Below are 14933 nucleotides of genomic sequence, written 5' to 3' on the forward strand. Positions count from 1 at the left end.
GGTGATATGTCTTTATATGTGATATAAAGTGATATGTCTTTATATGTGATATAAAGTGATATGTCTTTATGTATGATATATATGATATAGAGTGAGAAATCACGAAACAGGCTTGTCGTGATGAAATTGTAGTTTTTGTGTATTTTCTTCTTCTTATCAATATATAATACTTCAACATTAACGTTTTTCCGTTTGTGAGGATTTATGTTTCAGCAATTTTATTACATGTAAATCATGAAAATAATTCCTAACTTTGTTTTGATTTGTTCATCACCTAGGTGACGTTACATTTTATATTTTTGTAAAATTCTAAACAACAAAGTTTCGCCTGTGGTGTTGGAAACTTATTCTTTTACATGGAGGTTTCATTTCATTCCATACTTCATTCCATAGCTTTACCATTTTTTACCATTTCGGCTATGACTGCTCACGGCTACTCGGCTAGTTTAGGGTTTAGTTCGTTTGACTTGGCTTATGAGTTCCGCACATTTGCGAACTCAAGAACATCGCTCAAACGACGGTCAAGTTGTTCAAAGAAAACAAATGTTTTCTTTAACTTTCCTCTTTTTGATTACCACAAAATTGGACTCACATGTATAGAAAATCGCAAATAATAATTCTACTATTAAAATGGACGGGTTTGAGAAATATTTTTGGAAGAAATGGCCAATATGTAAAAGGGTAATTTTTGCGCATTTATTAGTAATTTATATGGACTCCATGCGTGACCGCGCGCTCGGCCCAAAGTTTTTGCACCCCCTGCAATATGGCTACGATAACCTTGAAAAGGTCTATTGGTGCTCACTCTGGCTTTGAAAATTATTAACACCATTTAATTCTTCTTGGAGTTGCTTAATAGTCTCGTGTTTTTGTTTTATCTTAAACTTCAATCGATTCATGTCCGCAGAATATTCGGGATGTTTGTCTTTAAGTTCACAATAAGTAAACGCGGAACATTTTTCAAGAATACACGGTTTAGTTTTTGTGTTTCTGTGACCTCGGTGGTGGCAGTTGCTGCAGATGACTTTGTAATTACCAATCATTGGTAATTCAGGAACATTTAAATTCATTGATTCTAATTGCACGTTCATCTCTTCCAAATCTTGTTTGTTGTGATGAATTGAGTCTTCGATTGTCCTTCGCCGATTTTCCAATGAACGTTTAGCGGGTATACTTGTATCCTATTTCAGATAGTTAAACGCAACATTATAAATTTATACATTTATTTTTATTGTGACAACAAAAACAATGACGCACGAAAGTATTCAGTTTTAAGAAATATGTCACTTTACGACCTACCTCGTACGAAGCAGATGGATTTTCATCCACGTCAAGACAGCTTTTTGATTGAGATTTTGAAAGTTTTAATAACGGTGACTGCTCCCGCAGCAAATCGAGATGAAATTCTAAAACTTTCCTTGCCCCAAGCGGCAAGTTCGTATTCCTTAAAAGATGATCAAGATTTTCATTACTTAACAATTTCAGCGACAGTCGTGAAGAAAATTCATTTTCTTTCAAAGCTTTTTCTATTACTTCATGACTTTGTTTCCCAATTTTATCCTTAAAACTATTAAGAAACTCCTCCAATTCATCTGCCATTATCAGTGAACAATTTATTTAGCTTTTACTTGCCTACAACACAGACCTTTCGCGTTTGCCAGTACTTCGCAACTTTAGTTCACAACTTCAGTACTCAAGTTCCCATATTCAGTACTCAAGTACACAACTTCAGTACTCAAGTTCCCAACTTCAGTACTCAAGTACACAACTTCTGTACTCAAGTACACAACTTCAGTACTCAAGTTCACAACTTCAGTACTCAAGTACACAACTTCACTACTCAACTACACAACTTCAGTACTCAAGTACACAACTTCAGTACTCAAGTACACAACTTCAGTACTCAACTACACAACTTCAGTACTCAACTACACAACTTCAGTACTCAAGTACACAACTTCAGTACTCAACTACACAACTTCAGTACTCAAGTTCACAATTTCAGTACTCAAGTACACAACTTCAGCACTCAAGTACACAACTTCATTACTCAAGTACACAACTTGTCAACTCAAGTTGACAAGTTCATAACGAATATTCCATATTTGGAAATGTAGTTGGCATCAATAGAAAGTAACTTGGCAACCGCCATTTGACCAGCTGGTTGTCGTTGGTGTTTGGACTCATATTCACTGAAATCGAATCATACATCATCTACTGGATTGCTGAATATTAACCATCAGTATAAAGTGTACGAGGTTAGTTACTTTATATGACTATATATTGATATTTTTTGTAGTGGAGCCTTCACGGATGGCTTTCAATCCTTCTATTTGTGGCTTTAGTACATTTTTGATGCAAATGACGTTATAGAGGAAGGTGATAAATCCTCACCTCTGTTGCAAAAAAGTCGCGTTTACCAAAAGTATTTCCATTAATTCCTTTTCTCTGACTTTCATTGATATTTTGACGCGTTCTACTACATGGACGTACGCTACTGTTTTACTTTCATTTTCACAGAGACATAAGCCGGTTTTTATGCCTTACAAACTTATATGAAGATTTCAGTTGATGTTTTTTATTTTTATTACTGGATAAATTTAAAGATTTGTGTTGGATTTATTGTATTCATCAACTGGGCTCAAAACAATTACAAACATGAGGGTAGTTAGAACACCGTTTAAACGTTGAAAATTTAAACTTCCTTACACCAAGAATATTAGAACGTTGTTTAATTTCATCCAGAACTTTTTTATTTTGAGCCAAGTATATAACATTTCTTGTACACGTATCACGTTATCTTTGCCAAAAGCTATCAACTAGTCTCTAGCAAATATTTAAATATATACAATTAGCTCTCCGACTTATTTCAAATAATATCATCAATTTGAATTTTTTAATTAAGGAGTTTTAGCAAGAGTACGACTACGACTACGAGTACGAAATTTGACCGTGTAAGGGAATGGCACGAGAAAGTTTGCTGTCGTTGTCGCTTCGTCGAAATTTTGCTTGAGTTGTAAACAACAGAACGAGCCTTTTTATTGTGTAAAACACCGACGTTTGCGAAGCAGCTACGGCTCTATTTGTTAATAATGATATCAATGAATCGATAATACTGTTTTTGCGAGAATATAGGACTCTTTAGACAGAAAAATCTTCACTATTTTAAGTTTTATGTACGATGTATTTGTACTATTTTATTGTTTGTTTACCTTGCACTTTGCGTACGAAATACATGAAAGTTTTGCAGGTCATATTTTCCTTTTTAATGTACATCTGCGCTCAAAAAGGGTTCTAAATTAAAGCCTGGATGCTCGAAAATAGTACTGTAAACTAATTTCTTACAGAATGAAGAAATATACCTACTTTCTTTGCTTAAAAAGACATCGTAGTCGCGACTACGAATTTTTTACAAAACATCGTATTCAGATTGATGATGGCTACGTGTTTTTGTTGTCGCTACAATGTTTTCGCGCCAAAATGACGTAAATCGTACTCGTAGTCGTACTCGTAGGCTCTGCTAAAACTCCCTATTATCGTTTGTTGTGGTCAATGGATGGTCGTTAGATTTGATAAAAACTATATGTACCTGAAATAGTAAACTTTTCGAAAGTTACTGTTTTATGTTTTATGTTTACAGTTAAAGATTATTATCTTAAAAATATGCCAAACTTGTGGAACAATTGTTCATGAAATACAATAGAATTAGTTATTTATATCAAATATTTTCCTGTCACATTTTGTGTTTGAAACATGTCTACTTTAAACCTTGAGATTTACTATCTATCTATGTATGTCATTAATTTGTGGGTTTTAGAAGTTTATCAGATTTTCCTTTTCTAAAAAAAACATTAATTTTTGTTGATTTTGGTTTTAATAAATATCCCAAACGTACAAAAAATATGAATGGAGATTTATTTTTTGTCTTCATTTTGTATCTTATCCATCATATACTCGATTGAACAATTTATTATTTTTCTCCGTTTTCAAAGCTAAAACGTTTTTTTATTTCATTTTATTTACTTGGCTGACTACCTCATACTCTTGAAGATTATCCTACACTCTGAAGGTCAAGATCGAAGTGTGGCTCCATTAAATTGCACGTTTTTCTTTAAATTGTAGTCGGTTTTATCCTGTCATCATGAAAGAATCTCGTTTTTACGTAGAGATGATTTTCGTTTTGTTGGTCTTAGTTGTTGAATCTTCAAGTAAGTAAATATTTTTACGTTATGTCGTGTTTGTATGCGAAATTCTCTCTGCTTATTCCAATCTAATTAATTTGTACATTATATACATTTTTTATGAGTACTTTATAAATACATTTGTGTACTATAAAAACAATTGTGTTTACAATAAAACTCTTTTTACATACACTACGTAAAACTTTATGTTAACTGTGTCAACTTTTCTTTTCCTTTAGAGCCATTACCCAGCGAGCCTTATCTAGTTTATTCTAACCTCACCAACCTACATATTATTGATCTAAAAACCTGGCGGAGCATAAATATACTTGGTGGACTGGACCTAGTTGTACCTCTTGGAGTAGATACTAAAAACCAACACATCTACTTTGGTGAACATGTTTTGGGAAAAATTTATCGAGTGAATTATAACGGTAGCAGTCAGGAATTGATTATGGAGAACGTCACAAATATCGAGGGATTAGCGATAGATTGGATCGGACGAAAAATCTATTGGACAGCTTTTTTGTCGGAAACGATTGAGGTAGCGACTCTTGACGGCAAGTTCCGAAAGGTCTTAGTTAACACTGGACTTCAATATCCTCTCGGCATGGCAGTTGATCCAATTGCAGGGTAACGGTTTCAGTGATTTTTTTAAAACCATCTTAAGAATTCTGTTTTTTTGCAAAATGTTTATTTTGTAAAAGTATTTCACTTTACAACACAATTTAACTGACTTCTAATGATGTCTTATTCCAATATTTTAGCTTTCTTTTCTGGACTGACTGGGGGGTAAATGCCACAATTGAACGATGTGATTTGGACGGATCCAATCGAGTTATTTTAGTTAGCAGAAACATCGTGTTGCCACATGGCATCACCCTTGATCTAAATACGAGACGAGTTTACTGGATTGAATCTTGGTACGACACCATCAGTTCAATGGATTACGATGGTAGAAACAGAAAAGTAATATTTGAAAATACTGGATTGTCCATCTCTAATCTCTATGGTTTTGATTTGGACATAACAGGAGATTCAATCTACTTCACAGATTGGCAGTTTAACCTGATTATTGGAGTTAATATCAACACTGGTGCAATTTTTAAAAATATTTCTGTTCCGACATCTTTATCCATGCATGGTTCAATGGGACTTCGAATTATTGATAGATCTAAGCAGCCAGACGGTTAGTCTTAAATGATTTTTCTTAAAGTGAGCCAATCACTTTATAAACAAACAACAACAACAAACAACATTTGTATACCGGCCAGTATTAATCCCCGCCAGGGGGGTTGACCGGTCCATGAATTTTTCTACGCCAAACGTCTCTATCTCTCGCCATATCTCTCGTTATACCCATCGCCTTCATATCACTGTTCACAGCATCCATCCATCTCTTTCTCGGTCTACCTCGTTTGCGGACTCCATCAACATTCATATGCAACGTTCTACGAATTTCAGCACTTTCTTCCCTCCTTTCCACATGCCCAAACCACCTCAAACGCTGGCGCCTTACCCAATTCTCGATACACTCAACACCAACTCTTTCTCTAATCTCTTCACTTCGAATCCTATCCATCAACGTTACACCACACATCATCCTAAGCATTCTCCTTTCCGTCAACGCCAATCTTCTCAGGTCCTCTGCTTTCGGCGCCCAACACTCTGCTCCATATCCCAAAACACTTCTAACACATGCCTTATACAATTCTCCCTTCTGCTTCAACGAAGTCGACTTTCCGCACAACATTCCCGACAACTCTCTCTAAAACTCCACCACGCTGCTTGAACTCTGTTCCTCACCGCTTGCTCGCACCCTCCACCATCATTTAACACATCGCCCAGATATTTAAACTCCGATACACCTTCCAAACTCACGTCACCCAGTTCAAACCGTTCAATCGCGACTCGCCCACCACTTCGACACGTCCCGCACTCAAAATCAGTTACTCTTGTCAATGCACCACGGACACCTGAACATCTTCCATGAACCCACTTACTGCATTTCCCACACATTATCGAATTCACTCCAACTCTTTTCCCACACACACTACATGGCCATTTATCACTGTCCTTCACCTCCACCTGCCTCGAGCATCTCATGCCCGTCGTCTTTGCCTCATTCACTTTCAGTCCCTTGACTTCTATTGCCGTTTTCCATTCTTGGTACCATTCCATGACTTTCTGCTTCGACTCCGCCACCAAGACAATGTCATCTGCATACAACAAACACCAGCATCCTTCTTTTCTTCTCACTTCCTCTGTCAGTACATCCATCACACATGGAATTGACAACGGTTAAAAATGTTAAAATTGTAAATAAAGGTGAAAGAAATTGTTAACTTTTGTTTGTGTTTTCTCCAATAATATTTACGTTTATTAATTTATAGATGACTCAAGATCATCGACAACATCGTCCACAACATCATCGACAACATCGTCATTAAACGCTCTTATAATTGTTGGTGTCATTGTAGCAATTGTATGCATTGTTGTAATGATTTTGGGTGTTTTGCTGTGGAAGAAATGTCGCAAATCAAGAAAGTAATTCTTTCATTTCTTTAAAATTAATTTTCTTACTTCTTTTAATTTTTCATCACCCTTACGTTCTTTGTGTTCTTTTTCATTTAAATATATAACTTGATCCGTACCATCTAACCATTTTTATTTTATCTTAGTAATCCAATTCCTCCCGGTGTTTTTCCCGTCCCAGAAACACACAATACTCAATTTTCAAACGCTGCGTTCGACCCACTCGATAAGTTATCCTAAAAGGACGTAAAAAGAACATTTTAAATTAACGTTCCGTTATCTTTAGTGCATGTCGTCATGTAACCTAATACCTTCTAAATCAATGTATATACTCAGTAAATAATAAATAATCTGTCAGTTGCCTGAAGATCGCCCTACGGCGTGAAACAATGAGTAGCAACAGTAAAAACTTGTCCATTTTATTTCATTTTCTATATACTTATATAAATAAGTTTAAAGATTGGTAATCGAGGCATATTTAATCTATAAAAATAAAAGATTCCCCGGATTGTATATAATAAGTTTTCTTTTTTGTTTTTTTTTGTTTTATATATATATATATAAGTTTGAAGAAAGGTAATCCAGGCATTATTGTTGAAAAATAAAAGGTTCGTTCGGATTTTTAAAAATAATTTTATTGAGCTTTCGACTCGGTGCTTCGAGCCTTCTTCAGAATAAGAAAGTTATTTGCTATGTACATTTGTGTTTAGTTTGTGTAGTAAGTTTAGCTGTTCTAATGTCGACGACTCTTTGCGCGCGGAATAATTCTCATTTTCTCGTTCTGACAATATCAATCCCTATGTAGGTTATACATAACTGCATGTTGATATCTCTGTAATAAAGTCGTCGCGAATGGTTTTCAATACTTTTATTCATGCCTTGAGTATATTTTTGATACAAATAACGCTATATAGTTAGGTGAATACGGAGTTGGGAGATAATCTTAATCCTATTGCAAAAAAGTCGCTTTGTTCAAAAATATTATTATTAATTTCTTTTTTCTCGGAATTTCATTTTTATAGTGATATGTTCTACTTCATAGGAATATTCTGCTTTTCTACTTTTATTGCGTATTTCTGTGATATCTTAAGATTTCATTCAGGAGATGTTTGGATTTTTATCAATCAAAAAAAAACTAAGATTGTCGTGTTGGATTTATTGCGCTTAACAACAGAACATAAAACAATAACCGACATGGCGAGAAGTTGGATAACGCTAATTTGTATATATTCATTTATCTTTAAGTCGTATAGTGAATTTGGAATTTTTAACTTATCCATTTTTTAGTCTAGGTGGATGTTATACGTTGTTTTTGTTAGTGATTATCTTAAAAACATGCTAAGCACGAGAAAAAATAGCTCATGAACTATAGTCGAATTATTGAGGCATATCAAATATTCTCCTGTTGTGTTATTTTGTGTGTGTTGTGTTTGTATAGCTTGTTAATTGCATCTCTTAAAATAAATCATTAAAAATTTAACATTCTTCCAGGAGCCTCATTTCCATTTTAAGTAAAATAAAACCATTGAAGGAAAAGAATATGCGTCATTCGAGACTTAATATTCAGATTTTGTGCAAATAGCACATATTTGTTAAGTAAAATAAGTACGTCTCACGCTTTTAATGACGCGAATTGAGATAAAGAATCAAAGAAATGATTGTTGTTCTAGAATTTATCATTTTATTTTTAGTCATCTTTGTTATGTTTAAATTACTTAATGTTCTTTGTTCTTTCTGTGTTAATTAAAGTGTTGAATGAAATCTTTTTTGCCTTGTTCCATCGAAAAAACTCGAATAAACAATTTATTATCTTTATTGGTTTTCAAAAGGTAAAACAATTTATCATTTCATTTTATCCACTTTTCTGACTATCTCACATTTTTAAAGATTATCGTTCCCTCTAAAGGCCAAGAGAGAATTGTGGTATCATAAATTTTACGTTTTACGCTTTTCCACCTTTGTGCAACAATAAACATACCTAAAGGCATTTAAATAATGTCTCATGTGTCATTATTAATATTTCTTTACATTGTAGTCTGTTTTATCCTCTCATCATGGAAGAATCTCGTATTTGTGCAGTGATGAATTTCGTTTTGTTTGCCTTAGTTGTTGCATTTGCAGGTAAATATTAAATGTTTTTACGTTGTGTCATGCTTATATGAGACATTCTCTGTTCTAATGAAATCACTCGTGTTATTTTAAACATATTCAGACAATAGTGTTTATATGTAAGTCTGTGGGGTTACAGAGTTTAAGTTCAACAAACAAAGTAAATCATTCTGTTGCAATTTTGCAAAAGAAGTTATACTTAATAACCTTTAATTTACTGTTCTTTCTCTAAAAAAATCCCAAGAATTACTTTTTGAAATAGAAATCTTCAACTGATTTCACAAATCCCGAGATCTTGAGATAAAATCCTCAGGTTGACGAATCTGTTGTGCACTACGTCGTTTCCCTTTGTACATTTTACACATCTCTTATGAGTACTTTATAAATACATTTGTGTTCTATATAAACAATTGTGTTTACAATAAAACTCTTTTTACATACACTACGTAAAACTTTATGTTAACTGTGTCAACTTTTCTTTTCCTTTAGAGTCATTACCCAGCGAACCTTACCTTGTTTATTCTAACCTCACCAACCTACATATTATTGATCTAAAAACCTGGCGGAGCATAAATATACTTGGTGGACTGGACCGAGTTGTACCTCTTGGAGTAGATACAAAAAACCAACACATCTACTTTGGTGAATATGTTTTGGGAAAAATTTATCGAGTGAATTACAACGGTAGCAGTCAGAAATTGATTATGGAGAACGTCACAAATATGGATAAATTGACCATAGATTGGATTGGACGAAAATTGTATTGGACAGATTATATGTCGGAAACGATTGAGGTAGCGACTCTTGACGGCAAGTTCCGAAAGGTCTTAGTTAATACTGGACTTCAAAATCCTCTCGGCATAGCAGTTGATCCAATTGCAGGGTAAAGGAATTTTTTAAAATCATATTGAGAACATTGTTTTTGTTTTTTCAAAATGCTTATTTTTGAAAGTATTTCATTTCACAACACAATTTAACTGACTTCTAATGCTATCTTATTCTTCAATTTTAGCTTTCTTTTCTGGACTGACTGGGGGGTAAATGCAATGGTTGAACGATGTGATTTGGACGGATCCAATCGAGTTATTTTAGTTAGCAGCAACATCAGATGGCCCAACGGCATCACCCTTGATCTTAGCACAAGACAAGTTTACTGGATTGATGCTTGGCACGACACCATCAGTTCTGTGGATTACGATGGCATGAACAGAAAACTGATCTTTGAAAATACTGGATTATCCATCTCTGATCTCCATGGTTTTGATTTGGACATAACAGGAGACTCAATCTACTTCACAGATTGGCTTTTAAACTTGATTATTGGAGTTAATATCAGAACTGGTGCAATTTTTAAAAATATTTCTGTTCCGACATCTTTATCCCTCCAAGGCTCAATGGGACTTCGAGTTATTGATAGATCTAAGCAGCCAGACGGTGAGTTCTAAATCATCATATTTTGAAACAGTTTTACTACACATTCATTCCAGTTTAATTTACCGCAGGATCACATAAATTTTCAACAAGGTCTTTCTAGACGTTTGCATCCGAAAGTTGATAGATTTTAAGAACATCAATTTTTAATGAAGAAATATATAACTTTTCTTCGCTGGACATATATGACAGTGAGAAAAGTCGATTCCCTTCAAAATTACTTGCCACACATTCTAAGTTACATATAAAGATATGACATTTGCTACAGCGCAACTTTTTGCAGAGTTTAGGCACGATCTATTGAGCGATTAGAACAAAACCTTACGTGCTAACTTCTGAGTAATTAGTCTCATTTTCTGCAATAACTAAGTCTTAAAATCTAGGTAGAAAGACCACATCATGACTTTAATATATTTTTGTAGGAATCATAATTTATGATGACTGCATCGACTACCATGAAAAAGGATGCAGGTAAGTTGCAAATATCAAGATGTCGCAACATGTTTTTGCATGGCCCATCTCCTATCCATAAAAGTTTGTTCTGATTCGTCTGGTTATCTTGCTATATTGTACCCACGGTTTTTTGAGGATATGAATCGCAGAGTTCTTTTAGGGCTTTTCAGAATGGATTAGCGAGGTCTTTCGATTATCTACGCCAATTCTTCGATATTTATTTCCCGGGAGAACGATAAATTTTCAGAATTGAACAGCAGTATTGTATTGAAAGTTATTTAGCAGCACTAAAACTTGAGAGATCGCTACCCTTATGGGTATAATACAGCAAATATTGGCGAGGATTAAATGACACGATAAATTGTATTAAAAATCAAATGTATACGTCGATATAGTCTAGTGCGTTAGATTATACAGAATTTCATGTGTAAATTCCATTTTATTTTTGCCCTCCTGAGCACAGAGTCCTTCCTTTCATGAAAATGGAATATTTTACTTTAGCAGCTCTGAATATTTGTCTTCTATCAAAGCAAGAACTGCAATCGGTTATTACAATAAAAACAACAAACTCCCTTGTAAAAGACGTACTCACTCTCAAATTTGTGGCGGGTATGGCTGGACGAAATTGGGAACAGTAAACACGACGTTGATGGTAAGAACATGATATTGGAAAATGTTTACTTGAAAAGTTTGCTAATACATAAATCTATGTATCAGGGTAGTGAGCTAATGATTTCATGATTTATATGAATAGCTTGACTAGAACTTTTTAATTAGATTTCACAAATGTTCTTTTTATTTTTGCTAATAAACCACCAACGAACATACAATGCATGCATTGAAATAAGAATTTTAACAGGCACCCATTTTAACTCACTTAAAATTTTTTCCCATGGGTTCAATTGGCTTTCTTAATGTTCCACAACTGTCACACTAGTGTCTCACCTCTAACTTTCATCCCATTTTTCTTTTACGCATTCCAGGTGTGAACGATCAATTTAAAGTTATTTTTGTAATATTTTTCATTCAAGCAATCGCTCTATTATAAGTGCCAAAATCAAATGACAAAAGCTTTAATTACTTCCATTGTATGTTAAGAATGCAATATGTTTTAATCCTTTTTCGATAAAGGATACATATTTTCATTTACAAGAAAACTAGTGTGTAAGGAAACGCTTATTTTCATTGTGTTTGAAAGAAACGAGCTTATTTTAATTGTTGATGTTGGAGTAAAATGGAATTTAAAGTTTGTGACACGTTATAAATTGGATGCTTATAGAGAACAATGACTAAGTTTTCATTGGACAAAACTGGAAGTTCTGTTTAGGAAATAATTTTATTGTGAACTGACTTAAAGCGAAATTAACAAGCATGATTTGTGTTCTAGTACAATGCAACTTGAATATTTAAATTATTTATAGCATATTGACAATTAAAGTGCCAATATCAGTCAAGAAAATAACTTCTATAGATTCATGGCCTAGAAGTACTTGACTCCACAATCTTGATGTAGGCACTTTACGTAGTTTATTTGTCTATCGCCATCGATAAACGTCACGTGATTGATCTTATAAACCCCTGCATTATACGTTATAGCCGTTCTAGGCGGTGGCGTTGCATAGATCACTTTTTTTGTGAATCACTATATTAGTAAACATTCATCTTCTCTGAGCTCATGAAGTTAGAATTTCGCACTCAGAAAATTATTTCATTTAGGATGCTTCTTACAACTCGGCTATATGGACATCATCAGGCCCATATCAAACCGCATTTAATCCCATGTTTTGGAGCACAAATGTCAGCGAAGTGTGTGTCATGGCTGGTGGTATCCATTTTAATGTTTCAGTTAAGGCTCCTTCAATGCGTAGTCTGTTTTTCGAGAAAAAAAAGTTGTACTTGTCTTCCCAAGAATGGTTGAAAGGTATCAAAAATTCCAATTACACAACAAAGTTTAACTTCGTCCCAGGCTGCTACGAAGCAGGATTTAACGTTGGGGATCATTACAATTCAACATCTTTGCGTGCACGCTTTGGAATTGTCAGCCTGAAAAAAGAAGGTGGGCGTTTGGTAAAATATATGACAAATAATATCAGTAAAATGAACTTTAAAATACATCTGACGGACGAAATTGATTAAATTGACAAGTGGAAGATTTGCAAAATCAATTCTTTATAAATGTCGGCACCACAACGGAAAAAAATGAAGACGATTTTTTCATGTCACTCACAAATGCAGCATAGTCAAGCTTGCCATGCAGAAATTTTTTATTTTAAGTTTGAGGTGTACACGAATTGATATCAAGAATAATACGGCGATGAAAAAGTGTTTATTGTCATTCAACTTTATTCATCTTTTGACAGGTTGTCCCAGTGAAGATCAAGCCATTGGTATAGGATTACACATTCCAGGTAAATACCGTCCGTTAACAATATACTCATCCGCATCCTGGTATTCAACTGAAGTGGAAACTGAGTACATCAAAATTTACGTACGCTCACGTTCTGTCAACTACAAGCCGTTGTGATGACGAATGTTCCTTTACAAATAAAGAAAATCGAAAAAAAAAATGGCCGGCTAAAGTTTTAAATGCAGAGTCCCAAGTCAAAGAACGCTTTGGAAGTAGGGTTAGGATTTCTGTGGTGAACTTTACGGATTAACTCTTGGGATTTGGATTTAAAATTGAAGCAAGATGGCAACGATAAAGCTTAGTGATGTATTACATTCACGAAATAACATACACGACATTCTGCAGTAGGATTTTCCACTCTGAATTCACGTGTAATCATTTTTAAAGCAATTCACGAGAATGCATCGAGATTTCAAATCAAGATTTTTTAATAATTGCACAATTAAATTACGCATGATTGTATATTTCCTACCAGTTGTGATCATTCACTTTCAGATAATTTTCATTATTGTTGTACGTAGCAGGACATGGATATTTATCTGTAGACTCTTATCAAATCACTGAATCACCATTTAGATTGCACCAACATTGTGTAATGATCGAAATTAAAGTTTCAGGTATGTTTTATTGGAAATTAGAATTGCAAGTATGCTTTTAGCGGAAATCCGTGTCTTCTCTTTTTTTCAACGAAATCTAAACCAGTCAGTTTGTCATAAAAAGCCGATTTTGAAAAAAATCAAATGACAGCCATGTGTTTCACAGTTTCTAAAAACGACATGGGAATGCTTTTGAGCCAAAATGATGCGAAAAAACTAAAAAAGCGACAAATCTGGTTTTGAACATATTTACAGCGAAAAACTTGAAAAAACCGTTTGACATGGACAAAATAGCGAAGGTTTGAAAATATCTTACAGTGATAATTTTAAATAATTTTCTCTTCGGTAGGTAACATTAACCTCGGTCTGAATGGTTTTTGATATCATGCTAAACCTCATCAAGTAATTGTTTAGTATACTAAAGAATGAAAATTATCGTATGTAGACAATTTTTTATTTGTTTTCTATTGCGATAAACTTGATCCATTATGAAATCCACGTGATTAAACCAAAATTTGAGCTGAAACAAAGTTTTATGTTGAAAAAGAACGGAACTTAGACTGCATCTGTTTTATTTGTGGTTTTATATAATTTCCTTTTGTCTATTCTGTATAATATTTTGTAAATGATCTCATCATATAATTTTCTTTGCTCTATAAAACCTTTGTTACAGCTGTCGAACTTATCATCTAACGAATGCATTAGAAACGAAAGATAGATCTAAAATTATTATCTTTTGTATTTAGCAGATGAAAAGTTTGACGTTTGAAATGAGTTTTACATTTATCATTTATCTTTAAAACTTTTATAGCCTCAAAACAAAGGCGAAGTTTGAGCACATTATTAATGAACGTCTTTGTTATCTTTTCACTCTATGGTAAATATCGTGGGTAACATAATACAAATGTCGTTTTAACTTTGACAACATCAATAACTCCAAATCTAACACTAATCCTAACTCTATCTGCTACACTAATCCATACCGCCCTCCATGCAGGAACGCAAACAGTAAACTTAACATTTATCCTAATCTACTAATCCTAACCTAACCCTAACCCTAACCCCAACCTAGTCCTAACCCTAACCTTAATCCTAACCCTACTGGAACACCTGTTCATTTAAAGAACGGTATTTATCTTTACATCCTTTTCAAACAATAGGCAAAGTTTATTTTATCAAGATTACAGTAGATCATTCTCCATATTATTGATTATACGTGAC

General features: G+C 34.0%; 2 protein-coding genes across 2 annotated transcripts; one reads left to right on the top strand and one right to left on the bottom strand.

Annotated features, from left to right (window-relative positions):
- Positions 1-791: 791 nt before the first annotated feature.
- On the bottom strand, positions 792-1714 carry LOC124439333. Its single transcript, XM_046989558.1, has 2 exons — positions 1300-1714; positions 792-1181 (listed from the first exon to the last, which is right to left on the bottom strand). Exons 1-2 carry the CDS (start codon positions 1597-1599, stop codon positions 792-794), a joined length of 690 nt encoding a protein of 229 aa, XP_046845514.1. The 5' UTR covers positions 1600-1714.
- A 437-nt stretch (positions 1715-2151) lies between these two features.
- On the top strand, positions 2152-13396 carry LOC124439108 (low-density lipoprotein receptor-related protein 5-like). Its single transcript, XM_046989330.1, has 8 exons — positions 2152-2258; positions 4123-4208; positions 4421-4814; positions 4949-5370; positions 10679-10727; positions 11211-11361; positions 12426-12765; positions 13070-13396. The coding sequence occupies exons 2-8, from the start codon at positions 4142-4144 to the stop codon at positions 13231-13233; spliced, it is 1587 nt and encodes a 528-aa protein (XP_046845286.1). The 5' UTR covers positions 2152-2258; positions 4123-4141; the 3' UTR covers positions 13234-13396.
- Positions 13397-14933: the final 1537 nt, after the last annotated feature.

The sequence above is a fragment of the Xenia sp. Carnegie-2017 genome, unplaced genomic scaffold, assembly GCF_021976095.1.
Source record: "Xenia sp. Carnegie-2017 unplaced genomic scaffold, XeniaSp_v1 HiC_scaffold_19, whole genome shotgun sequence".
Taxonomy (NCBI): domain Eukaryota; kingdom Metazoa; phylum Cnidaria; class Anthozoa; order Malacalcyonacea; family Xeniidae; genus Xenia; species Xenia sp. Carnegie-2017.